This window comes from Tiliqua scincoides, chromosome 9 (assembly GCF_035046505.1).
Source record: "Tiliqua scincoides isolate rTilSci1 chromosome 9, rTilSci1.hap2, whole genome shotgun sequence".
Classification (NCBI taxonomy): domain Eukaryota; kingdom Metazoa; phylum Chordata; class Lepidosauria; order Squamata; family Scincidae; genus Tiliqua; species Tiliqua scincoides.
The window spans coordinates 20,239,822-20,267,116 of NC_089829.1; the positions used below are offsets into that span (position 1 = coordinate 20,239,822).

The following is a 27,295-nucleotide window of genomic DNA, read 5'->3' on the forward strand; positions in this document are numbered from 1 at the left end:
CACAATGACTATATACACTGACACTGTGCTTATGCAGAACGCTTCATTTATATTAGCTTTGATGCTGTCCTAACCACCACTCTGGAAGGGAAGTAGTTCCAGATCACAGACGGGGAAGACCAAGGCTTAGAGGGAATGGCTTGCTTGAGGACACCCAGCCAGAATTCATGGTAGAGGCCAGACTGGGAAAAAAACTCCTCTTAGCTGCTCTCCCTGAGCTCAGCTAATGGGACAGCTACTTTTAAATCTGCTGTCCCTTCCCAATAACATGAGAGACTCATTTCCAAACCGGTCCTTATACACCAGAATAGGGAAGTTGGGAAGCGTGCCCCACTCTACCACTTGTCACTAGAAAAGAGTAGAATGGAATGAACCAAGGAGAACTCTGGTTGGCTGCTTCTGCGTAAGATACACTAAGTTGGATTTTCAAAATACTTTGCTCTCCTCTCGGATATCTTTTGGAACAAATTTATTTTTTGCACATTGACCAAAATAGCGGAAGGCAGCAATCAAGTATATTTGTTACACCACTGGGAGTGGTGCTTCACATCACTGGAATATCTGGCTCAAGCATCTCTATGGTCCAAATCATGCTACTTGAGCTGGCCAGAATTAACCACAATAAGCAGGATGGAAAAAGACTGAGCTTGGAAGACCTTACCTCTTCGGAGCAGTGCATCTGCAACTGTGGATCTAACCGGTAATCGAGGGCAGACTCCTCAATGATCACTCGAATCTGATCCTCGCAGTCTGGAGAGAGTCGCTGTTTGGAGGAAGGGGGACTGAGATCACTCAAGCCTGACCTAGAGAGAACTCAATGATCCTCAAAGCCTCTTTTGCCACTTTATTACATAGTACAGTAATTGGGTTCTTGTACTTTTGTATTTGCCAAGCTTGTGAATGCTCAGCGGAAGGCTCAGCTGCCATTGTGCCCCCCCCCCCACACACACACACTCTACATGCTAGAGATGCCCATAGAAAAGAAGCAGGACTGCTTGGAAGGTAGTTCCTCTCTTACTAACCAGGCATTCATCCTACTCACAGGGTTAAACACTTCCTCACTGCATTTCAAGCATGAACAAAAGTCAATCCTCGGGGGCCAAAAGGCTGCTTCACACCTTGTGGAGAACATGCTGCATGAAATGGCAGCTTACACAAAGCCTACAGCTAAACCTTTAATGCAGGACGCCCAAAGCAATTCACTGGGATTTGGCTACTCCTTACATTTACACTAGCCACATGCAAGTTGGATACTGATGACTGAAATTTCAATGTGCTGCTTCCCCCCTGCCCCGAGACAGGCAGAAGAAGATGGAGGGCAATCGCAAAGCACATCTTCTCTCTCCTAGTTTTCCCAAAATATCTGGAAGGGGAGGAGAAGCAGCAATCAGCTGTGAAGGAGAGAGGTAGCCAGAAGCTCTATGGTAACAGCTTTCTGTCTGTCTCTGGAGGGATCCTACAGAATTCTCAATAGCCTGGCCTACACAGGTCCACTTTGTTACAAAAGCAGTGTGTAGCAAGGGTCAAAGCTTTAACTCAGAAAATGCCTCATGCTAGAAGACAAGCATTCAGCACTTTAATATGTCTGTGTGTCTCAAACAATTAGGCAGTAAATGCAACTTCTAATCTCTGCAGGCCTTTCTCCCCCAGCTAAGACACAGACTCACATGCACTCCTTAGTCACCTGATCTGCATATTTCAGCTTCAGACAAGATATGACTTGACCTTCCAACTCTGAGTCATCCTTGGCTTTGCGCAGAATGCTCTCACAGAATTTTGGAATGTCGGCTTTGCAGGCCTTCCTAAGCACTGGGTTCAGACGATAGTCTAGCAAGGAGGAAAGAGCAGCATCGTATTCAAGGTGAGACCCTAGAAAGAAGCATCATCTGCAGAATTGCACAAACCTGACTAAGGAATTTGCAGTTGGGGATGCCTTTCACTGAGCCAAGTTAAGATGCAGCTTCGACCTTGCTGGAAAAACTGCACAAGGGGCTGTGGGTACACCACAGTTCTGCAAGAGTACAGAACGAGCAACACTCACGGGTATAGAATTCAGCTTCCATTTCCACACCTAATGGTTGTAAAGATTTGCTTAGAGGCTGCTGACATCTCAAACATTAGGTGTATGGCTATGTAAGATTCTGTGGCAAGAAGACTTTTCCACTCTGGCAGCTGCCCCCAGATGTGCAACTCCCCACCCTGGGAGACAAGGCCCAGGCTTCCTGACTTTTGGTCACTGGATAGCCTGGCTTCCTCAGCAAGACACACACTTGCTGTCTGAGACTTTGTCTTGGGGTCTCCTTCTGTTTCTTCACCTTTTCTTAGTTTAATAGGCACAAACACAGGATAGGTGTATAGCTCCCACCTACAAAGGAAGTGTAGCCCTTTGGCAGCCCTGTTTTCCCAGTTCCAGAGGCAGAAGCACCTATCCAAATCTGGGGCATCTGACTGCCCCTCCCATGAGGGGAGATTTTTATTTATTCACTCAGCACCACAGTACACCACTGTCCAGGCTACCCTTTGTTTGAATGGCAGGAGTCACCAGTGCAGCCTTGTGATGCATCACACGGAGACCTGCAGGAACCCAAGCAGTTTCCTCTCACCTGTGTTCTGAGTGATTTGCCGCTTGGTGATCATCTGCTTGCATTTGGGATCCATGACCTCACTGTTCTTGTTCTGCTTGAGGCACTGCAGCATGTTCTTTGCATCTGCTTCTGGGCAGAATCTCTGGCAAGAGGAACAGAAGCAATGACTCAACAGGTGAAAAGCAAGATCATTTCCTCCCCACCCACCCTCCAGCCATGGCTCTTGGCCCTGGAACGCAGACAGTGACAAGGGGCAAGCCAGACAAGTTATCCATCACATGTGTGCACCCAGAACTCATTCAGCATGGGATGAATCCCATGCAAAGTGAAGATGAATCCCATGGTATGAATTCCTATAAACAAGTACCATGATAACACCTGTACCCATTAATGGGAACCGGAAAGTAGAAACATCCTTCAGCCTATACCATTAGGCTAAGGTCCCTGGAAAGCTGCACCTTCCAGAATCAACATCAGAGCAATGGGAAGAAGCCTGATCTCTGCCATGGGCCAGGGAAAGGAGCAGCTGAAGAGAGCTCCTTCCACCACCCAAACTAACTCTTGCCCAGAGACTGAAGAAGCAAAGGAAGGCATTCATCAAAGTACTGGCTATTCCTTATCCTCAATGGTTTTCTGTTCCTAATGAGTAACTCCCTCTACATGACGGAGTAGGGGGGCAGGTCTCATTCCGAGGGGAAACCAGCAGCCAGCTACGCTTACTTTGATCATTTGCTTGCAGACACGCATGAGTGTGTAGTCCAGTTCGGGATCCATCATTTCTGTCTCCTGGAGTTTGAAAACCTTCTGATGACAGCGGGAGTTCAGGTCTTTCTTGTTTTCCTTCAGACACTCAATAATCTGCAATTAAATAAAAATGCTAGAAACACCTGGGGGTGGTCCTGGTCACTGGAGGGATCCCCCTCTAGAGGGATCCTCCTCAGCATTACTAAGAAGCATCAAGGAGATGGCAAATGACCTACTGTTAAAAAAACCATGCCATTAAACCAAGCATCAAGTAGCATCTGTCCAATACAGGAGCTAACCTGGGGTGTTCTCTGGACTGTGTTTTCGGCCAAATATTTAAAGGAGGCTCAACTGAGAGAAGCGAAGAATTGAGATGAGAGATTTGAAAAATAACGTGTTTGACTGGAAGAACTGGGTACACAGCCTGGAGGAGAGGTTTAACAGTAAGAAGTGCCATTCACTGCCAAGTAAAAGCATGGCACTAAGAAAGGATTAGAAACAAGAAGAAACTTTGCTAGGATGACTGCTAAAGGCCCGAACTGCGTTTAAACAGGAACAGTTTCAGCAATGGACTGTGAGAGAAGGGACAAAAATGAACCTATTTAAAGATGAACCAGAACATGGGGCTTTTGAAACAATCAAAAGCTCTAATTCCAGAAATATTGTCAATACCAGGAGTTGAGCAGAAGGCAAAGCCAGATGCAGTGCGGGGAAAAAGGGGTCTACAGAGGTAAGTCAAGCAAGAGTATATAGCACAAGATTTGTTTTCCAGATACTCCACACAGATCTCCACTAGTGTGCCGATGACAATTAAACAGGAGCAGAGGCAGCAAAAAGGTTTCAACAAGGAATACCTGACTTACAACTCACAAGCACGTACATCTTTGTTGGTTGTACATCTTAGGTTTTGGAATAGGTAGGGAATTCTATTGCTATTTTCTTTGCACAGGTGTGAGAGACCTATTCGAATGGTCGACTCGATATGGCTGATGAGAGCCCATGGAGAAACAGAATGTATGCTTGTAGAGAAAACACGGGGAGGAAGTGTCATGGATATGTACACATTAGGCCTTGGTTAGCATGTGAAGCCTGAACCAAACTAAGTCAGTAACGTAGAAGTGGCTAGCAAAGTATAATAATGAGTGCCCCAAGGGGTGTTCGTGCTCCTTCTTGGGCAGAGTTTTTGGGTGCAACATCCTGCACGCTGGAGCCCATTGTCCGCCATGGGCATCTGGCCTCACAAGTAGCCTGGAGCTAAAAGATCTACAAGAGTAACTGACCCAGGTGAGAGATAGGGATTAATAGAGATAGCCAGCTAGCTTTATCATTTTATTGCTGATATGTTTTCTAGATGTTTATGCCTCTAGCATTTGCTGCCTTACTGTAACTTTATGTAACCTTATGTACTTAATAAACTAAAATATCTTTTACCAAGTTGTTTCATTGTCTGTAGGGGACAAAGGTTCAGAATCCTGCCTAGCCATTCAGCAAGCTACCAAGTGCTCATTGAACTCTAGTAACTTAAGGACTGAAGCTTTAATTGGTGAAAGTGCTCAGTGCCTGCAAGGGATAGAATTAAGCCTAGAGGGTCTCAGTGTCCCTGGACTGACGCACTGGCACATACAGGGTGGTGGCAGTAGTACTGAGCAGAGGGGCCTTGAGGGCTTTAGGGTTCAAGAACAAAGAACAACAACAACAACAACAGTATTTATATACCGCTTTTCAACAAAAAGTTCACAAAGCAGTTTACAGAGAAAATCAAATATCTAATGGCTCTGAGCACCCCAAATATCTAAAACAACTCTGAGCACCCCAAAGCCCCCTAAGTTTACGACAAGAAGGAAGCTAGTCAGGAACACTTACACACCCCAAATGTTAGACAAGGTCCCAGGAGATGGAGCTTCTGACTCATCTGTCTCTCCTGGATAATATGCTCCCCTTCCTCATATAGGTAGGATTGTACCTACTTTCCACCCTTCCTGGTGCCCCCAAATACACTGTTATGCAGGACATGTTCCTGACAGAGCCCTCTTAACAAGCAAGAACCCACTCCCAAGGAGATCCAGACAGGCCCATCACCTGAGCATTGCCGTAGGGAACATTCTGGCAGGACTTCTTGATGTCCACTTTGCAGGCCTCATAAAGTTCTGGTTCCAGGCGAATATCCTCAGTCTGCAAGACAAACCCTCACAAAGTTCAAACACTATTCAGGCTCAGAAGGGAAGGGCTGAGTTGGGGCATGCAAAGCATACAACTCTATAGGCTAACGCAGTGGTTCTCAAACTGGTGGGTCGCGATCCACCAGTTCTTGTAAGGCTTCCCCCATGCCTTTAAGGGGTGGAGAAAGAGGAGGGAGGGCAGCGACGCGATCCCCAGGATCCCCACTTCTGTTTTGCAGGAGGTGCTTTGCTCTGCTTTTAGCAAACGTTCCAAGCCTTGGGGAGCGCTGTGCAGGGTTGCCCAGGGCTCCTCATACCTCCTGTAGCCTGCTGCAGCCCTGCCTTCTGAAAGTAAATGCAAAGCACCCCCCTCGCCCCCCTTAGTGACACAATCCCTGGGATCGCGTCACTGCCCTAGTCCCTGCCTCGCAAGGACTTACCAAGGGAGTGAAACTCCCTCAAAGTTTGAGAAACACTGGGCTAATGGGTTCTGAACTGTTGGTGACAGATCAGATCTTGGGGTGGTGGTCGACAGCTCGATAAAAGTGTTGACCCAATGTGCAGCAGCAGTGAAGAAGGCCAATTCTATGCTTGGGATCATTAGAAAAGGTATTGAGAACAAAACAGCTAATATTATAATGCCGTTGTACAAATCTATGGTAAGGCCACACCTGGAGTATTGTGTCCAGTTCTGGTCACTACATCTCAAAAAGGACATAGTGGAAATGGAAAAGGTGCAAAAGAGAGCAACTAAAATGATTACTGGGCTGGCACATCTTCCTTATAAGGAAAGGCTACAGCATTTGGGGCTCTTCAGTCTAAAAAAGAGGTGCCTGAGGGGGACATGATTGAGACATACAAAATTATGCACGGGAAGGATAGAGTGGATACAGAGATGCTCTTTTCCCTCTCATGCAACACCAGAATCAGGGGACCTCCACTAAAATTGAGTGTTAGAAGAGTTAGGACAGACAAAAGAAAATATTTCTTTACTCAGCGTGTAGTTGGTCTGTGGAATGCCTTGCCACAGGATGTGGTGATGGTGTCTGGCCTAGATGCCTTTAAAAGGGGATTGGACAAATGTCTGGAAGAAAAGTCCATCACGGGTTACAAGCCATGATGTGTATGTGCAACCTCCTGATTTTAGAAATGAGTTATGTCAGAAAGCCAGATGCAAGGAAGGACAACAGGATGTAGGTCTCTTTTTGCCTTGCGTGCTCCCTGTGGCATTTGGTGGGCCACTGTGAGATACAGGAAGCTGGACTAGATGGGCCTATGGCCTGATCCAGTGGGGCTGTTCTTATGTTCTTAACTTCCATAATACTGAACAGCAATCTCCCAAAGAGGCAGCTTGGAGAAAGCAAGAATCTTCTCTGTGTTACGCAACAAAGACCATCTCCCTTTCCTACACTCTCCTCTCCTGGCGGCCCAGGGGAAAAACAGAAACAGGGAAGAGACCATGGTTGGGTCCAGAGAACTGGTTGAGCATTGGCGATCACCTTGTCTCAATAAGAGCCATTTGCCTCTAGAGCCAAAGGCCTTAGAACAGCCAATATTTCCGCAGAACTCTGCCACAGACCAGACTGAGAACACAAAATGGGTATAAGATAGCATGAAATCTTTTCATCAGGAATGCAACCAGGACCCAGAGAGAAGCCCCTGTGACTTCTCAGAGCAACAACCAGGTACTTTACCATTTCCAGCTCCTCCACACGCAGCTGCTTCCGACACTTCACGGAAACCCGGTGCTCCTTTCCGTCCTGCAGTGTGTCATTGCGCACCATGGTGCTCAGACAGATCACCACATCCACCCTGCAGAGGGAAAGAAGTGTGACCACTCCAGCCTGGATCAAGGGCCACCCTGACAGCAATCCCCTTGCCAGTTATGCACACCCCGACACAGCAATCTCTTGGTTTTAACCAGGAAGTAAAATTTTCCACATACTTTTTCTTGATATTTGGACACAGCCTCAGCACATCCTCCTTGCAGGCCATCTTGAATTTATAAGAGAATCGGAAATCCTTCATCTGAACCTACAAAGGGCAGAAGGAAAGTCAGCAGGTTCCCCTCCAGGTTGGACAGAAACAGCCCCTTGCGGAGCATCCCCACAGTCAGTCATGTAGCAGCTGTGCCACACACAACCCTCTCCATCTTCTGACCCCTGCTCAGCAACATTCCAGTGAGGTTAGTGGGAACACAACATCCACATAGAACACAGGCCACTGGCTCATGAGCCATGCAAATCAGGAGCATCAAGTCAGAGGAAGTGGCTGGTGGGTGGTCCCAACTCAGAATTAGGAAGGAGGAATGAAGCCCCAGGACCTCAGTCCTCAGCAGCTGAGCTGACTCTGGCCAGCAAGGGAGCAGTGACCCAGCTGTTGCTGGGGGACCCACCACACTCACCAGCTGGAAATGCGTGACTCCAATTGCACACTTCTCATTCATCTCCTTCTGGTGTTTGTTCTGAATGAGGCACTCCATCAGGTCCCCTGAATCAATCTGGTTGTCTGCTACTTCCTGAGTGGGGAAGGCAACAACATTTTACTGCCACATCAGCAACCAGGTATCTTCCGTAACAGTTCAGGAAACAAGTTCAGCCATCATTCAAAGACTGGCAACACACAGCACTGCCTCCAGCTTCAACTGCAACCCAACAATTAAAACCAACGGAGGCTCACTTAGCCCAAGAGCTCTCAGGTGCATGCACCAAGATTCTATCCTGGTACCATCATGAAGCCTAGAGGCAGTGCAGCATTCTGAACGTTCTTGCAAAGCCAAGATGTAAGAACCTTTAAAAGTGTCATTTCCTGAGACACACAGAGCTGTGTATGCCACATAACACACAAATCACTTCTGTGCCCAGTCAATCCAAAAGCCTCCCTAAAAGCTTTTACAAACTCTGCAACATGTGAAACCTCACACAACTTGTAATGGGTGATGTCTGTGATGAGGACCAGCATGGAGCTCTGTCTGTTTTGTCTTCTGAATTTCTGCAGATGTTGCCCACACATTGTCATGTACAATCAAAGCCATGTTATCCATCAGGCACAGAAAATGGGAGATGCCACTTACCTGATTAACGCAGCTGCTATGTGTCACCAGGTTCCCTCGGTTTTCTCATTTACCTTACGGGTCTCCCACTGCTCCACTCCTTCCTCCTTCATTAACAAGTACATGTACAGTCCTGTACACACTGTTGTTCCTTCACCCGGTATCTAACCAAGATACTGGGCCAAGACCAAGCCAAAACCAAGATCATATTGGAAGACTACAAGTCCTCTTATACTTTTATATTGCAATACAGGAGTCACTCACATGGCAGAAGGTCTGGATGATCGGCTCGCATGCTCTCATCAGCAAGGCTTCAATCTGGATATCCTGCAAGGGAGACAAAGAGTTCACACTTGCAACCACGCTCCATCACCCAAAATGGTTCGCTACCTCCTTGAGCTTTGTTCCAACCACTAATTCAGATCCAACCCTCTCCCACATTCCTTTAGTGACCAGAAGGCCATAAATTGACACCCCTTCTGAGTTATCAACCACACAAGGGCCACCCACTGGCATTCACTCAAATGCTGCAGGGCCAACTGCCCCAAGGCTCAACACTCTCTTCACTGAAACCCAAAGCCTCCTACCTCTGATTCCAGCTCTGTCAGGTTTCCAACCACCTCCCTGCATTCAGCCACCAAGTCATCCAGATGGTCCTGGAGACATTCCAGCTCCTAAACAGGGGACATGCAAAGTCTTAACACAGACAAACCTTCATCTGACACAAGGGAGCATTCCTTGAAAAAGTTCACAAAAGAATCCTGAGAAGCTTGGGGATACCTCACTTTCCCAATACAACCAAGACCACCTTCCACCATGCTGCTGCTATGGATTCAAGAAGTGATGCTTGAAGCCAACTCATTTCCATCCATCATCATGAGCCCCTGCTCATAAGTCTCCACACTTAGTTGATCCAACCCTAGAAAACTGGAAGCACGGGGCTTTGCTTCCTACAGAGGAACAGGCTGATCTAGAGGCTTTCCAGCTCTAATGAATAAGCTTGGGCTTATGCAGACCACTGAAAGCCAGAAGGAATTCTGAAACCAAGGACAGCAGAAACAGTGAGTTTAGGGGGGTAAAGAAAATTTTTTTACTGTGAATTCCTATCTGTCTTCCAGAGGGTGTTCCGGAACTTCTGGTAGTTTCATACAGATCACTGGACTCCAGTAGACATAAGCAGTGGGTGGAGTGTCCTCCAGAAGGCACAGTAAACAGACATTGACAATGAGAAGTTTTCCTGTCTCCCATGCCTTCAAGAGGGCACTCCACAATAGGGCCTTCCCTAGATAGGATCTCACAACCTACCAAAGGTTCTGGAGCACCCTTTAGAAGGCACAGGGGAAAGTGCTTTGCTTCCAACACAACAGAGGCACACTTCCACATGAGATGGTTACACTGGGTTTAAAATTCAATGCATCCAACTTCTTACTTAGATTCCAAAGAGTGCAACTCTGGCTGGAAAAAATTCACCTATACACAGGGCACCCCAAATCTTCATCAAGTGTGGACAATGGCCCTTTAACGCTCTGCCTATCAGAACCAGGCTTCCAATGCTGATCTCCTTTAATCTTCTCTTTCCTTGAATTCATTCCTGCAACAGTGAATTAGGAGATACTTGCTGATCCCTTGTTTACACACAGTATGGCATAGTGACTTCGTTTGGGGCAGTCAAGTTCCAATCCCCACAAAGCTCAAAGTGTGACCTGGGTCAAGGCCCAGTCATTCAAACTAAACCACTTTTCGAGACAGAAGGGAAGATAACATGGGACAGTTCCAACTATGCAAACCTGACCTCCTTAGAGGAACAGTGAGATACCAGCGTGCCAAGTTTCAGCTCTGCGCAAACAAGCAATAAGAATACTTGCAAAAAAGAAAGCGGTGAGTTCAGTGGACACATCCCACTTTCAGAACTGAAGGATGACAATGGAAAAAATGTATCTGGACAAAGGGAAATCCTTAGTCTTAGCAGGTTGAAGCAGCCAAAGGATTAAAGCAGCCAAAGGATTAAAGCAGTGAGAAAAATTCACCACCACTAACTCTGCATGCTGTTTTTTGGCTGCTGTTGTCCTCCAATGGTTGCCACATTATGAGGCAGCAGTGACTGAAGCCACAACAGGCACAATTAGACTCTGGTCCCAGGACTCCTATGCCCCCTTCCTCATCTACAAACCTTCCTGCGAATAACGCACAATCCCAGCCCTACTCTCCAGTATTGTTCCCCACCTTCCTTATCTTCAAGTCTCCACCAAGCCATTCATTCTCCCTCCTTATACCACCACCACTACCCAACTTGGTCCCGCTTCCTTGAGGACCCTGACCCTTGACCAGCTTCTCCAATTCCCTTTTCCCACCACCCCCGCAGCAGCCTCTCCTGATCTCAACTGCTTGGTCCCCGAGGCGTGACAGAGCTCAGTCAGAGCTTCACAACTACAAGCACCAGACAACCACAGATGAGGAGGACATCATCACACACAAGGCTGACAGAGGAAGCCCCTGGAAGGTCATATCTACATTCCTGTGGCATTCCTAGTCTCCAACTATTCCATTTTTCTAAAGCATCCCAGTGGTAACACAATGATATCACCCAACAAAAACTTACACATTCCCTTTCAGCACATCTCCACTCATTTCTAACAGAGCAGTAAATGCATCTTATATATAAAAGGTGGTAGATGATCAACTTTCTATCATCATTTCCATGAGAACAGCATCATCAGTGTGGAACACTGCCATCTCTCCCAAAGCTCATCAGTATCCAACACAAGAAGATGTCCTTTCCCAGGTCACTGGGGGCCTCCCCCACTCTTCCCATCAAAGGAGTCTGAAAATGGGTCTGCAGGATACCTGTCCTGTCTCTGTTTTCTCACTGCACCACTTCCCCAGATCTATCATGCACTTGTCCTGGAGGGCTGGATCCAGTTTCACATCCAAGGCACGCTGGTGCAGAATTCGCTGTACTTCTGCTCTGCATTCTCGGGACAGCTGCCAAGCACAAGGATAGAGATTTGATCCAGATGAACAATCACAACTGCTTAGATCAGAGAAGGAGGTTGCTCTTTCCGGTCAGAAAAAACAGTGTGCCCACCCCAACCAGATGTGGACCCCAAATCTCTTATGATAGTCTTGGCCTCAATCTCTCCATGCCCAGAATCCTACGCCCTAAAATTCAAACCTTCCTTGCAACTGGGGAGACACAATTCCCTAAGCCCAGTTAAAACATATTTAACAAGAAAAAGCGTCTAAATAAGATGCCAGATTTAACAAGTGAGAGGGCCTTCACTGTAAGAAAGAAGAGAATCAGGTTGTGTGTGCGTGCATGCGTGCGTGCGTGCGTGCGTGCGTGCGTGCGTGTGTGTGTTCGTTCAAGAAAGGGCCAATCTTCTTCATACTAGACTGGTAGCACATCATCAAATCATCTGGTTGTAAGAAGTCAGAAAATTCTGCCAAAGTAGAGCAAGGATTCAGAGGGGATGAAAACAGGTTGACACTATGCAAGCCCTGCCAGGAAGAGACAGCTCTGCAGTATGCACTGTGCTTATTACTGAAGCATGGAAGCTAATTTGATGGAAAACAGACCTCCAGTCAATCCAGACTGGGTGAGTACAGAAACAAGCAGATGCCCTTTCTTCCCCTCAGGAAGATTCACATGCATCCTCAAACAGCTTTCAGGAGCCAACTTTTAAAATGGCAAAACAACTGTGAAACCTGCTCAGCCCAGATTACCCCTAGTTGAGCAGGGGCTCTGCCTCCAACAAAGTGTGCAACTAGCGGGGGGAAGGGGGGAAGAAGGAGCTTGCCTGCATCCTCCCACCTCAAAACTATCAGTCCAAACACAGAACTGGAAAAATCACACTGTGCTCCTTTTCCTAGGCTTTGATGTATCAAATTGTGACTGGTAGGAATCTCTTATCTGATCACCCTTTCATGAAAGCTACTTGTGCATATGTAGCAACGTAATAGAAGACTGAGTTCCCTTCCCACACTTGCAGTCTGGTATGCTCCAGTTCAGCTGAGCTGTACTGACGTGAACTGCTGGTTGTGCTATTAGGATCACTGTGGCAGATCCCACCTGATCGTCACAAATCACTATTCACTACCGTCCTGAGCAGGCCATCATGGTCTTCTCTTCAGCCTGAACATACTAGATTCCTTCCGCCTCAGCCTTTTCTGCTGCTTACTTTAGAGCACTAAGCTCACCCATCAATAGCAAGAGCAGGACTCTATGCATTCACTACAGGTGAATGAGGTGGGCAGGGGAAGGAGGTCTTTGTGCACCAGCATATTTTCTAGACAACTTACAGGATCTTCATAAATTGAAGGGATGCTGGACTGCCACAGACAAATGTGCATGCAGACTCCCTGGTCAGCACCATAGAGACTGCTTGCATTTCAGAACTGTTCTTCCAAATTCCATCCAGACCCCCAAGGTTCTCCCTTCAAAAACTATGAATGGGTCACACTCCACCTTCCCAATCACCTTGCAAATGCACAATCCAAAAATCAGTAAATCCAGCTGACACTGGAAGACTATAGACTAAGAACGCTGGAAAGATCAAAATACCGCCACAATCTGGGGTGCTCATAGTACAAGGGTCCCATGCAGCAGGGACCTTCAGGTTCTTAGAAGCAGCTCCTAGGAAACAAAAGACCCAAAAGAGGTAGAGGGAGAATGACTGAGACTTCTAATACAAACATGCAGGCATCAATCCATCAAGCCAGACTGCAAAGGAATCTTTCCTGTGGCAAAGCAGGAGAAAACCAACAGCCTCACTGCTCCCTCCTCCTCCCAACATGGATTACTGGCCATCTCACTTCTTAATGTCTCGTGTTTCCAAGCTTCAGAAGCGAATATGGCAATGGGTGAGCTGCACAGCTGCTGGTTCCTGGCAGGACTTGTATATAGTCAACAGTAACAATTGATCTCCTCCAAGTCCTTGCAACAATTGTCAGCCAAGGCAGAATAGAAGAGTGTGGAAGTCTTCTATAGGCACTTGTGGGTGTGCCTACATAACTACACTGGCAGGACATCAAGGATCAGGCAACCTGCTCAGTGGGGAGCATGTAGTTAATGTCTCCATGTTTTTCCTCCACAGTCACTTGCTCAGTTTTTCCATCCTCATGGGGTTGTCAAGTTTCCCCTTCAAATATATAAACAAACCACCATGGGCCTTAAACTGCACCCATCCTTTGACAAGTAAGGCTACAAAGGCAGCTGACTGGTGCATACCCTTCTTCCCTGCTCCTCTGTACGGTAAGCATGTCTGTACAGGCAGGAGAAAATGGCCCCAGGTGGAATAATGTCACTTGTCTCATTCCAGCTGTGTGTGTGGCAAAGACGGGATGCATCTCCCTGGCACTTGCGGTAGAGAACAGGATCCAATCTGTGAAAGCAGAGGAACCAATGGAATCAGCCTCCGGTTCTGGAGTGAACTCTCACCAACAAGGTTAATCCTTTTCTGTCCAGACCACAGGTGTACACATTTGATCCCTGTTACGTATATGCAACATTGGGCAGAAATGGCTTAATATTTCACATCTGAAACATTTCAGCATATCAGGGCAAACATCATAGTGGGGAAAACTTCACTGATTTATCATCCTATTCTGGCAACCTCCCAACCAAGTTAACTCAAAAGGACATTAGACTTTGGGACTACTAATTGGGATATTTTGTTTCAAAGTCTGAAAAATCTTTACCAATTACATCATCTGACTTCACACTTTCCCCCCACCCTGCTGTGCCTAGTACAGAGATTGACAGTTGCCAACACATCCAAGCAAATTCATGGGAAGGGGTCTTGCTCCATGCAGGACAAGCAAGGGCAACAGTCACTCTTCAGCATTTCAGTGGGTGCATTTTGATGCACATTTCCTGACTTCCACAGAAGAAGCCCTGCTAAGTCTGAAGCAACTCCTGGCTGTTTCTTCTGTTGTACATTACGACAAATCATGAATACAAAAAATGCTATCACAGAAACAAAGAGTAACCACTTCACTTGTTTGCTCTGCTACAGACTGCAAATGGATGAATGTACTTGGATTTGACAAGACTGCCAAAGCAGAACCATTCCGAAGACATCTGAGAGGAAGGTGCTGCTGCCGAGCCCCCATGCCCCGCACTCACTTCCAGTCCCGTGAGATGAAGTACTGCAGCTCCAGGAGCCTGTGCTCACAATCCTCCACCATCTTCTCTGTATACAGGTGCTCCATAAGGCAAGAGAGTATCCTAAGGGACAGTAAGGACCATGAGACCAAACATAGCATTTCAAACATGCAAAGCCTTCACCCTGCACACTGGACCCACGAGCCTCTCACACTGGCAGAAGCTGCACATGCTACAGATGAAAACAGAAACAAAGAACTGCATGTTGTCAAGAGCACAGAATTCAAATCCTCCCACACCTCTCAACTGACATAGCTGGTAGAAAGCTAGTCTGCTGCACAATGGAAAAATCAGCCAGTACATCCACGTCATTGCCCTCTTTACCCAACTCTCATCAGATGCCCTGAATGCATCCTCCAGGTTTATCAAACCTCCTTGTGTACAAAGCATCTGCAGCACTTTGCCGCTGACTTCACCACCTACATGGGGTCTCCGGCACGGATGTGTTTGCAGGCCGTTTGTATCACTGATTCACAGGCTTCATTCAAAGCTCTATCAATGCGGTAATCAGCACCAGGGTCAGCCTCCTGGATTAGTGTTTGAAGCTGGAAGAGAAAGGGAGGTGGGGAGACAGTTTAATGACAAGGGCAAAGCAGTCCAAGGAGTCCCCTGACAGATCTGAATTGTATTCTATCCTCTGCTCCATTTCAGAAATTGCTTCCATAGATGGAGAACATTTTTCACACATTTCCAACTACACTAGCCGCACCCTAGAAAAAATGTTTGCCTTTGCTTTCCATGGGAAAAGGAGCCTCAGAGCAATTGATTTCAAGCCCAAACCTAGATAATGGCACATTTCAGGCATTTTGCTAAGTAGAAGAGTTTTTTCTCCCTGCACAGCACTCTAGCACAATCAGAGGATTTGTTGGACTGTTATTTCATTTGTGTCTGGAAACCGCCATCTTAACTGAGCACAGTGATATATATACCAGGCTGTAGTTCCTAACAGGGTGCAAGTCAGTGGTTTCCACTTGCCTCTCAAGTATCCAAAGAGAACATGTTGGATCGGTTATTACAGCTGGCCGCACCCCATGGCGCCATGAAGAATACAGAAGGTGCTGTTCTGCTCTCTAGAAGGCCAAAGCACCCCATGTCACAGAAACCTCCCAAGCACAGTAAGGAGTGCTTAGCACCAAGCACCAGCCGCCAAGCCTGAAGGAGGACAGAGGTTTGCAAGCGACATCTACCCCTCAAGACAGTCCTGCAGTGAACAGAGACCACCTGCAGGTAGGTACTCACAGTACTTTCATCAGGGGTGGCACAGAGAAGGTGATAAATTACAACTGGACAATGAGAGGGAGCTGGAAGGTAAGCACTGTGGCAGGGAGATGACTTTTCAGGAAACACTTCTGAAGTGCAACTCCAAGAGTGGGGGTAGAATTAGATAACTAATTTTGCAGGAGACATTGACAGAAAAAAAGAGAGGGTGCTAAATGGTCCCCTCTCACCTGCCCCTAAGGACTGGAGAGACTAAAAATGCCAGGACATCATATTATCACCCCCTTGGGAAAGGGGGTTAAGAGCTACACATAGTCCAAAGCTGGTTTGCAATGGCAAGGACATTATCTTGAGCACAGGGGAGTTTGCTAGTGGAACCTGCAGCCTGCGAATGCTAGTTTCAGATTTCCATCTTTAGTTGCATTGCTGGTCTTGTTTGGAAGATGCATTCACCAAAATACATAGTGCGGATGCAACTGAGCCAATTCATTTCTTGCCAATTTGGGGGAAGGAATTCACCACACACTTTCCCTTTCTTTGCTGCAGGAAAGAACTTTGAGACCAAGGGGCATTTTGTATTTCCCAAAAAACCAAGGAAATGCAGCCACGGAGCCCAACAGTACTTCTGCTCTCCATCAGCATCCCAATCAAACCCTATGAAGTCATGTTGGGCCTAGTCTGCAGGACTGTCCCGAGGCAACAAAACCCCAACTCCACTGCATACTTTCATCCTTCAAGGCCACTGTAAATGAGAAAAGGATGCTATGTTGCCAGAGGCAACATCCACAGTCCAGCCATCTATTCTTGCCTAGAAAGCAAATAACATGCTCTCACTGTTCCCAGCTGGAAGATCTTTGGAGCCCTACTCAACATTTTGAACAAGTCCCTTCGAATGACAAGCAAGTGGTTTGGTGGGTCTCCCCATTTTGTCCCAGGCAACACACTGCAAGTTCTGCTGGGACTGGCATTCCAAAATGAAGACCAAATGTCTCACAAATTATCAACATAACTCCATCTTGGACTCCCCTTGCTCAATGTGGAATGTTGCCAAAGTTTTCTGCACCTACTCTGCTCGCAAGAGCCAAGATAACAGGCATCACAGGCACCTATCCCTGCACAATGAGGGAGAGGAATATGGGTATAAGGGAGGGTCTGGCTGTACCAAAGAAGCAAACATAGTTGTGCAAATCTGCCTGTCCAGTAAGATCTTTTAGGACAGCCCTCTTGCCAGCTGAACTGAAGTTGGTGGTAACCCCCAAGAGGGCATCCTCTGACATGGCCCCCACTCTGTGCAACTTCCTCCCCCTATGAGCTATGGATGAGGCCCTCTTTATGTTCCCTGCCACTAGCTAAAAACAGACCATTGCTAGTTAATATATTTTTTATCTGTGGAAGCTGAGGCTTTTTTTGCCTTTTTTGTTTATGGTTTATTTTTTAGATTCTTGTTAGCCGCTCTGGATCCTCCAGGAAAACAGATGAGATACACATTTGAAAAATGCACAAATAGTAAAAATAATCACATTTGGCAAGCATAGAGCTGTTCGAAACAACTATTACATTCTTTCTAAAAGACACAAGTAACACTGGGAAGGTCAGAAGGTTGAGGTATGAGAGAAACAGACAGACAAGGTTCTGATCACACAGAAGCGTCACTTTAGCTCCATTTCTTCTCCTTGTTATCTCAGCTCAACACTGGCTATGTCTCGACAAGCTTTCCTTCTACAGCCACGAGGGATACAAGTCTTCACTCACTCGCTTTGAAGACTACCTCTCGCGCAACTTTCGCCACCCACAGAAATTCATATACATATCAGAAAAGGCAACTCTTTTATAATGTGCAAAAGACAGAACCGTTTAGACATCACAGGGATCAAACAACCACTATGTACACATCAGCTACATCATTGGTAAACCTGTACCAGAACACATCCTCATGCCAGACTTCAAGTGCTACAGAACTTGTTTCATCCCACCTCAGTACCTGCACGGAGATCAGTGACAAAGTGTAGTTATGAAATTTCCAGGTTCCTCTCAATACTACAGACCATCACATGCAAAATTCCAGAGTTATGCATACCACGAAATATCCAAGAGTGGGAGAAGAAGACCTCAGTGGTCACTTAGCTTAATTAGAAGTTTGGTTTCCTACCCTGCTTCTCCGCTACTTCTGGTAGCTTGTCTCAGCACACATTACCCAAGCTGCCTTAAGGAGGCAGCCATGCAAGCCATGCACAGGTAACATTGTTCTTCTGTCTGTCGCATTCCTCTTGGCTACCTTACATGGCTGGGGTCAGCCTAGTCTGGCATGACATGCACCATCTTCTCTATGAACACTGGAATATCAGTTTATAAAACTGAACAACTATATGTGTACAGAAGTACCTCAGAGAGATACTGCATTCATGTAAAACGCATGGCAAGGTTTGCCTGAATTCAGTACAAAAATACTTGAAATAAATGCTAGTAATTACCTCTACATTCATTGCTGCACTAGGGATCACTAAAATACCTATAGGACTTCAAGGGCAAAGCTTCCATACACCAGCAGTGGTGAAAGCAAGAGCCCAGTTCAGCTCTGCTTGTTGTAATGAGGAACGAAGAGAAGAGCCACATTCCAAGCAACATGCAGACACGGATCCAGCTACATCTAAAGTCCAACACCACCTAACCTGCTCTCTCTGTATAAGGCAAGAGAGCTCAGTCCTCAGAAGGAAAGATCAGCACCACCAACTCAGACCAAGACCTGTCTAGTGATCTTCAACTTGAGAAGAGCTCTGACCAACATTCAAAACACAGCAGGCAAGAGGGACAGACAAGCAAAATGGCCTAATTTTTCTTATTTTTCTACCTAGTGGTTACCAATCAAGCATGCACTGCTAACTGTGGCCCTCTACCCTTCTTTCCTGCCAGGACTACAAAAGAGACAACAGAAAATGGCATCGACACACTGACCATGTGCTAATCTTGCAGAGAGTGGCAGGGCAATTTTGAAAAGTGAACAGACAAACAAGTGAGGGGAAGGGCAGAGAGAATGTACAGCAGGCAGGTGGATGGGAGACTGAGAGGACCACTGAAAAAAATAAGGGGTTTGGCCAAAGTCTTCAGTACTATACACCTCCTCTAAGGACCCCCAGCCCCGTTACTGTTCAGACTGCACATGTCTGACCCTCAAAACAGCAGCAGTACCACCACCACCACCACCCCTGTCTGAGGTCTGGTTGCGACCCACTTATGTGTCACAACCCACCCCTTAAGAATCTCTAGCCCAGCCCATTTCTAACAGTGGCAAGTATCACTGCAAGCTTAAAGGAGAGACAACAATCTATTATTTTATTGCTGATATGTTTCCTAGATGTTTATGCCTCTAGCATTTGCTGCCTTACTGTAAACCAGAACCAGGGGACATCCACTAAAATTGAGTGTTGGGAGAGTTAGGAAAGACAAAAGAAAATATTTCTTTACTCAGCATGTGGTCGGTCTGTGGAACTCCCTGCCGCAGGATGTGGTGACGGTATCTGGCCTGGATGCCTTTAAAAGGGGATTGGACAAGTTTCTGGAGGAAAAATCCATTATGGGTTACAAGCCATGATGTGTATGTGCAACCTCCTGATTTTAGAAATGGGCTATGCCAGAATGCCAATGCAAGGGAGGGCACCAGGATGCAGGTCTCTTGTTATCTGGGGTGCTCCCTAAGGCATTTGGTGGGATACAGAAAGCTGGACTAGATGGGCCTATGGCCTGATCCAGTGGGGCTGTTCTTATGTTCTTATGTAACCTTATGTACTTAAACTAAAATCTCTTTTACCAAGTTGTTTCACTGTCTGTTGGGGACAAAGATTCAGAATCCTGCCTAGCCATTCAGCAAGCTACCAAGTGCTCATTGACGTCTACTAACTTGAGGACTGAAGCTTTAACTGTAGAAAGCGCTCAGTGCCTGCAAGAGATAGAGTTAAGCCTAGAATGCCTCAGTGTCCCTGGAGTGAGGCACTGGCACATACAGGGTGGTGGCAGTACTACTGAACAGGGGGGCCTTGAGGGCTTTAGGGTTCAAGAGCCAAGAACTCTGAGCACCCCAAACCTCCCTAATTTTGCAACAGTCTCTTCCACCACCTTACCGACTGCTGGCAGCCAGCTCCCACATTCCCCTTCTCTCCTCGCACAACTTTCATCAGGCAATGCAGAGTGCGGCCCTTCCGATGCAGCCCCGAGCAGTGGTGCTCAATCTCGCTGCGGCATCCAAGGATGATCTCAGGACTCAGTGAGAAGTCCTCCATCAACATGCGCCGGTAATCCAACATCTCCCCCTGGCAGTCGCTGCTCACCTGCCGACCTGAGCAAAATTACAGAAGACACAGGTTATAAAGCATTGTCCTAGATAATACTGCCTGCATAGTGCTCCATCAGAAGGACCAGAGAGATCCTCTACTCGGGTTTGCAATGACTGGCTTAACACCACATCCCATACACTCAGTGCATATATATGTACAGGGGGGCCCCATATCCATAGATCCCGTATCTGCAAATTTACTTATCCTGGAGAGCTTCCCCAAGCCTCCCAATGCCTTAGAAGGCATTAAAAAATATCACTTCTGGTTTCTCTGTGAAACCAGAAGTTGTGTTTTTTCAGCCTCCGCTCAGTCTGAGCTCAGCAGAGGCCAGTGTCAGACATCCCTGGCCTCCGCAGGGACAAACATTTGTCTGTATCCACAGTTTCAGCAGCTTTCTTCCGCTGCACTGTCTAGGTGGATTCTCCCATCCCAGGAAATTCAGAGTTACTTCAAAATGGGAGAGGGGACAACAAGGGGAAAGGAGAAAATGTGAGCCAAGGAAGGCAACTGGCACACACAGAAAAGGACATGGTCAAAATCCCAATGGCCAGCATCACTCTCTGCTTTAGCATTAACAGACATGGCTGGTGCATTTACAAGCCTCTCTCTTAATGACAGTATTGCCCAATTACCTCACACAGCTTGAGAAATCAAACTGAGTGCAAGGCTCCACATTCTAGGTTATACCCAAGAATGGTTTATAATCAAAGCTCTGCTTTCTGTACAGAGACAGAATTTATTTTCCAAGAACATCAAGTTTGATGACTGAAGCAGAAGCAGCATGTTTCAAATGAGCAAGCAACAAAAAATGAAAACGGGAGAAACTGCAGGAGCAAAGAGGAGCTGGACAAGACTTCTACCAATGACACTACAAGAATAAACATAACTTCTTGTTCTTTTCTGATCGGATACAGAACACCACTAAATGTACATCCTGCACGTTTTCTTTGCTTGCAATGCCTATTCAGGCAGCTGAATCTGACTTCCCTTTCACTTTGCACAACACATAAACTTATGCCTTTCAGCACAAATATTTTCTAGTTGACAATGTGGGCCACCCACGAAGCCAGTCACTTAATATACTAAGCTAGTATATAAAGAATTTCTCCATAAACTTCTAGGGTCTCTGCTCTTTATGCTCCAAGGGAGCAAATGGTTGAATTCAGAGAAATTAAGCAACAGACCCAGTAGTTAGTAAAGTACTTTCTTTGGATCACTGGTTACCTACCATTTTAATAGTGCCTCAAGGAGGTGCAACAGGGGGTGCTAAACACAGGAGCAAGTGAGAGACACATAGTTCATTCAAAGCCTTTTCAGAAAGTCAGGTCTTTACAGACATAAAAAGGCAAGCAGACCAGTGGATATGCCCAAGGCAGGAAGCTTCATCTCTTAGGAGTCACCACAGAGAAGGCCATGCTGTGCTCCCATCGCTTCCAGGGGGTACAGGTTAGCCCCCCCCCGTGGGTTTGGAACCCAAAGAGAATCAAATGTGTGGGTCCTGAGTCAGTGGGTAAGGAGGGCTGCCTGTAATTATTTAAGTTAATTCAAGTGAATTAACTTTGCATACAAGTGCCAAGTATTATTCATCTCTCTTGTAAAAAGCAACATGTCAGATGGATGGACTCTAGCCTAGTCCCCCATCCACATATGAGAGTTGATGTGTAGCAGTAAGTTTCTGGGGGAGGCATTCCATCTTGCAACCCCCTCTTCCACAGTCTGAAGTGGCACTGTCTAGGGGCTTTGCTACCTTCATGAGAACCAGGCCAATGTCTCATTAAGAAACAGCAAGACAGAACTTGGGGGCAACTAGATGAAATTTCTCCCATAGTAAAGCTTCCTAATAAAAGGCAGGCTGTTCCCCCACAATATTCAGCACTTACCCTTTCAGGTGCACTAGCCTTCCCCAGAAGCAAAGATCAGACAGCTGAGGAAGAGCAGGGCAGACAGGAGAGGGGATGAAAAAAGAAGAGGCTGGTCCTTCTACACTAGCAAACCCCTGAACAGCATCAGGCTCTTCCCCTTTTGGTGATGATTTGGAGGAAATACCAATCAGGTCTTCAGCAGATATTTGGTACAACTGTGCATATAAATCTTGGAGTCTCAAATTCACCGAGATTTTACTGGTCTCTAGAAATGGTCTGCTCCCCCTGACCCCACCCCAGAAATACACATAGCTGGGGAAACAACTTCCTTCAAAATGTGTTTTCCAACATTAAGCCATGCTCAAATATCAGTGGAAACAGAGACTTGGTCAATACGATATCAGATTGGGGTAGGAGAGCTTACCTCTGTGCACAGCAGACTCCAAACACATAAGCAGGTAGGAGAGTCTAGTCTCCCGAGAGCGAGGAAGGTTGTCTACATTGCAACGGTACTTCTTCAGGTCACTTTTGCATGACTTTGCCAGGGAATAACTGACCTTGTAATCTTGTGCAATCAGCTTTTGCCGAGTTGTCAATGCATCACGACACTAAGAAGAACAAGTAACCTATCAGACTAAGAAGGTCACCTGCCACCAGGGCACACCAAAAATATGCAAGTGTCACACCTACTGGGGCTGCAAGGAACAAAGGGGTAGGAACAGAAATTCAACCCAGTGGCTGCTTTTTGAACAAACACTACAGCTAGAAATGGAGCATATGACTTCATTTGTGCAACTCCACTACATGGACTTGCACAACTTATGTTAACAATTCTTGGGAGCAATGCTTCACTATTGTAGGAAAAGCCATGCCAACCTGGGGCAAGGAAGAGAGGAAGGAACCGCAGAGAGTCAACTGGCATAAATCTTCTAGCCCTTACATACTTGTTCATTTCCAACTTCCTATACCACCTGTCCAAAAGGACAAGGAGCAGTGACAGGACATTGCACCTGAAATAATAATCACAGCTGGTATTGTGCTTTCTGCTTTGCTCTAAGCACTACTTCTTACAAGCTACAAAGTAAGAACCATGAAGAACAAAGACATCTCTCTACACAAGATCACAATGCACATCCACCCACCAGCCCCTCACACAGATTGAAGGAACTATTAACAGTCCAATAATAAAATTCATTATTGTTGGAGGTTGGGTGCTACCACACAGGGCAAATCCATACCGCAGGGTAGGCAACTTTTCCCAAGCTCATGGACCACCGAAACAGATATACAATTTAGCTTGGTAGAAACAGATAGGACTGAACTTCTATCCATGCTTTATAGAAAGATCAACTGTTTGGGATGCAAGAGTGGAGAGCCAACTTGCACCTCAATTTTGGTGGACATTTAACAAGAACATCAGGCTCCCTCACCTGTTGGTTTCTGCCTCTTCCTTCTCAAGAACCAATAGGTTGGTCACATTTATATACTGCTTTTCTCCTTTGAAGATCCTAAACCAGGGGTCTCCAAACCCCAGACCGGGGGCCAGATGTGACCCATGGCATGCCTCTGTCCAGCCCATGGCCAGCCTCTGGTCCCCTAAGAGCCTCTGGCCCACTTGACCGAACATGACCTATGCCCCAGTCACATCTGGAGGGTGTTCTGAGGACTGGGGAGGTTACACACAGTTGGGTTTTCCCAACTGGAAATAACTTTCTGTGCCCTCTGAAGGCCTTAGAAGGTTTTCTGAGGGTTGGGGAAGCCTCCATTTGGGTGTCCATTCGAGTATAAAATTTATTTTGTGTGTTGGTGCTTGGAGAAATCCAGGAAATTTGAGCCCATTTATTCATTCATCCAAGTTTCATCTCTAAAGTATTTATTTAAATTTTATGTTTTATGTTTTTTTCTGGCCCTCAGCACCATGCAAGATATTTGATGTGGCCCTCTGGCCAAAAAGTCTGGAGACCTCTGCCCTAAACCAATATCATCATTCCAATCACAGACACCACAACTGACCATTCCTTTCTACTCTATGGGCCTCCTCCAACCCAGTAAAGCTCCTTTCTTATTAATTCACTAATTTCTTTGTCCCTCTAACCTTCTTATTCATTCACTAACTTCTCTGACCCTCTAACCTTCTTTGTCCCTCTAACCTTCTTATTCATTCACTAACTTCTCTCACTTTCAGCATTCTGACAGTGGGACAACAGAAGTGTAATCAAGGGACCAAAACTGTCATGCAGGACATATCCAATGTCTAGCTAGATGAGAGCATGCCTACCTTGTCACTCATAGAGTCTTCAAACTTGTGATTAAAGAGGCACTTGTACACCCTGCCTTCACCAGCCTGAGTCTGTGAAAAGAAGCACAGCTGTAGGGGGTCACATAATTCATTGAACTCTTGGAGACCAATGTCTTCTTGATCTACTTTTTAAAACTATGTACTACACCTCACTGGTGGATTTTTACCACATGCCAAATACTGTGATTCGCAATTCCACCATCAACCGTCTTCTGTCGTTGCAATCTTCATGAATGAGGTAGGCTGGTTTTTGGTCTGCACTCTCAATGTGTGGAAGGAACAGTGGCTTAGATGGTCAAAGATGCTTATTTCTGAACCAGGTTTAACAGATTGCTGAACTACATAGTGTTAGAGACTCAATTCTAAGCACTGCACACATGAGAAATCTATGCTTTAGTTCAGTGGTTCTCAAACATTTTAGTATCGGTACCCACCTGAAAAAGGTTCCCTTTACCAGCCACTCAAGCCTCTGGTTATAATTGTGATTGGGCAGCAATGCTCCCCCTCCCAGCAGCAGGTCGTTTAACCCTTGATGCACATAGCCTAAGGTACCCTGCCAGTTTCACAAACCACCAAAAATTGTGACCTAGTGGGTGGGCCACAGACCCACAGTTTGAGAACCACATCTAATACATTGACACATTAACAGACTAAACTTTAGACTAAACTTTAAATAGACTAAACTAGACAAGACTAAACTAAAAATAGACTAAACTTTAGTCTATTAATGTGCTAATGTATTCTATAACTATAGCAGCACCACTTGTTAGCAAGGGCGTGCAGAGATGTAAGCCTCTTCTATTCAAATAGGATGAGTAACACACATTTTCACAGAAGCGTTCCCGATCATCCCGGCAGGCAAAATAAAGGTGCCGATCCAAGTGAAAGTCATCTGAGGAGAGTTCAGCAACGCGCAGAATTGCCTTCTTGCATTCATCTGAGATCCTCATGCGGGGTTCACCTTCTGCCTCCTTTACGAGACCTTTCTCCAGGCAGGCCACCACCTCCCCTTGAGAATGGGCATCCTAGACACAGAGAAAGAGGTTGTCCACCAGCAGAAAATACTTTCATTCCACCGCATATGACAGTCACTCAACTGGAATATATAGAGAGAGACGCACTGCTGAACCCCCAACCTCCTACATGCTGCAGAAGGAACCACCAAGGCATCCCAATAAAACCTTGCCCTCTAAGGGGCTCGACATCTCCTTTAAACCCTGAAACATGCAGGGCAATGGTTGGGAGGCTGCTGGATAGTGACTGAAAGGACAGTGCTCTCTCTAGCAATCTATGGGCTTGGCAGAAAAACTTCTGAAACTTTAGCACACCAGCCTCACAAACTGCCCACTTTATGGCAAATGCAAGGAGGCACAGTGTGGGAATCAATGTAGCAGGCTCTCTCCAGAACAACAGGGAATTGGGTTATGGAAACAGGGCAGCTAGATGGGGAACCCGACATTTGGCTATGGAAGGGTCAAGAAACAGAATCCAGGGAAAGATTAGCGTCATCTCAACAGGAACCACAATTTGGTTTATCATAGCAAAAACAATTACAACCTCCACTAGGAAACACTATGTGGATACAAAGCCTAAATCTGAGAGCACCCTACACCAATTCGAGATTAAAATGGTTCTAGCTAGAAATTCCATTGCGGTGAACTTATCCTGAAACATTCTACCACCAAGCACTGATGGGAAGTACCAGGGAGAGACGCTATTCATTTTAAATGCCACACAACACGGCTGCAATCCTCTTACCGGCCTCTTCACAAACAGACTCAAGTCCAATTTCTTCAACAGACCAGAAGTCAATCTGCAACACGTTACCTTTTCTCCAAGCCGAATGCTTCCACACTTCAGGGTATTAATGTCGCCCCTGCAGTCTTCCATAAAACCACAAATCAGGCGATAGTCGCTGAAAATTATGGCTGTCATTTTGGTGATGTATTGGTGACACTGGTATTCTGTGATGTTCCCTCTGTGATCCACCAAGCAGGACAACACATATCCATTCCCAACAGGTTCGTCTGCACACTCTCTGATCTGTTAAAATACACCCAGGTTGAAATCAGGCCTCTGTGTTACCTGGCATTAGTAGAAAACTTCCTTTCACACCTCCTGGCATTCAATTCCGTAAAGCTACATAAAAGCCTTGACAGCAGCTTAAAGAAGAGCTGGAGAAGATGCATGAAAGAACTATGGCTGTTAGCATGTTGATCCATTAACTAGTAAAACACCGACAGGCAGCCATGGTCAAACACTGTGAAAGCCAACCATGCAGAAGCAACCATCACCCTCATAATCTGCTGTGCTTTTTAAAGCTGACTGTTTTCTGAATTGACCATTTTTTAGGGCATTTTAGGAGGTGGAAAATCAGCATACCAACTCCCTGACCAATAAATAAATAGAGCCATTTTGGAGTCAGTGAAGGACTGCATGTGGTTGAACCAACTGAAGAGATATCTGGACAAGACAGAGGTTCTCCTGGTCAGGAAGTCCTCTGATATAGAAATACTGAAGCAGACTGTTCAGGATAGGGCTTCGCTCCACTTGAAGGAGCAGGGCTGCAGTTTATGAACACCCTGGCCATCTAAGTGGTGATTGTGGCCTAATGTGCTTTTGCTCAGCTTCAACTATAGTGCTATCTACAGGTATGCATCACTTTATGATGGGGTTACGTTCCACAAACCCCGTCAATTAAGCAATTTGGTAGCAAAATGAAAATTTCTTACCAGGTGCCAGACAACCTCATTAGAAGTCTCTGGAGGCCTATGTGCCATGACAGGACTCCACAGGCCTCACAATGGCCCACAGAAGCCTCTGAAAGACACTTTTGGTTTATGGATGCAAATCAGAAGTGGCTTTCCGGAAACTGGAAGTGCCTT

General features: G+C 46.2%; 1 protein-coding gene across 1 annotated transcript in view; it reads right to left on the minus strand.

Annotated features, from left to right (window-relative positions):
• The window catches only part of GLG1 (golgi glycoprotein 1), a 71,777-nt gene that overhangs the window by 7,349 nt on the left and 37,133 nt on the right, over positions 1–27,295 (minus strand). The window contains exons 4-22 of the mRNA XM_066636933.1: positions 26,238–26,453; positions 25,235–25,435; positions 24,390–24,461; positions 22,536–22,719; positions 20,037–20,251; positions 15,127–15,248; positions 14,665–14,766; positions 13,768–13,921; positions 11,385–11,522; positions 9,128–9,214; positions 8,805–8,867; positions 7,893–8,006; positions 7,434–7,522; positions 7,183–7,300; positions 5,409–5,501; positions 3,306–3,443; positions 2,604–2,727; positions 1,685–1,827; positions 662–763 (exon numbers count right to left, since the gene is read on the minus strand). Of these exons, the coding sequence (XP_066493030.1) occupies positions 662–763; positions 1,685–1,827; positions 2,604–2,727; positions 3,306–3,443; positions 5,409–5,501; positions 7,183–7,300; positions 7,434–7,522; positions 7,893–8,006; positions 8,805–8,867; positions 9,128–9,214; positions 11,385–11,522; positions 13,768–13,921; positions 14,665–14,766; positions 15,127–15,248; positions 20,037–20,251; positions 22,536–22,719; positions 24,390–24,461; positions 25,235–25,435; positions 26,238–26,453 (2,475 nt within the window). The remainder of the gene's footprint in view (positions 1–661; positions 764–1,684; positions 1,828–2,603; positions 2,728–3,305; positions 3,444–5,408; positions 5,502–7,182; positions 7,301–7,433; positions 7,523–7,892; positions 8,007–8,804; positions 8,868–9,127; positions 9,215–11,384; positions 11,523–13,767; positions 13,922–14,664; positions 14,767–15,126; positions 15,249–20,036; positions 20,252–22,535; positions 22,720–24,389; positions 24,462–25,234; positions 25,436–26,237; positions 26,454–27,295) is intronic.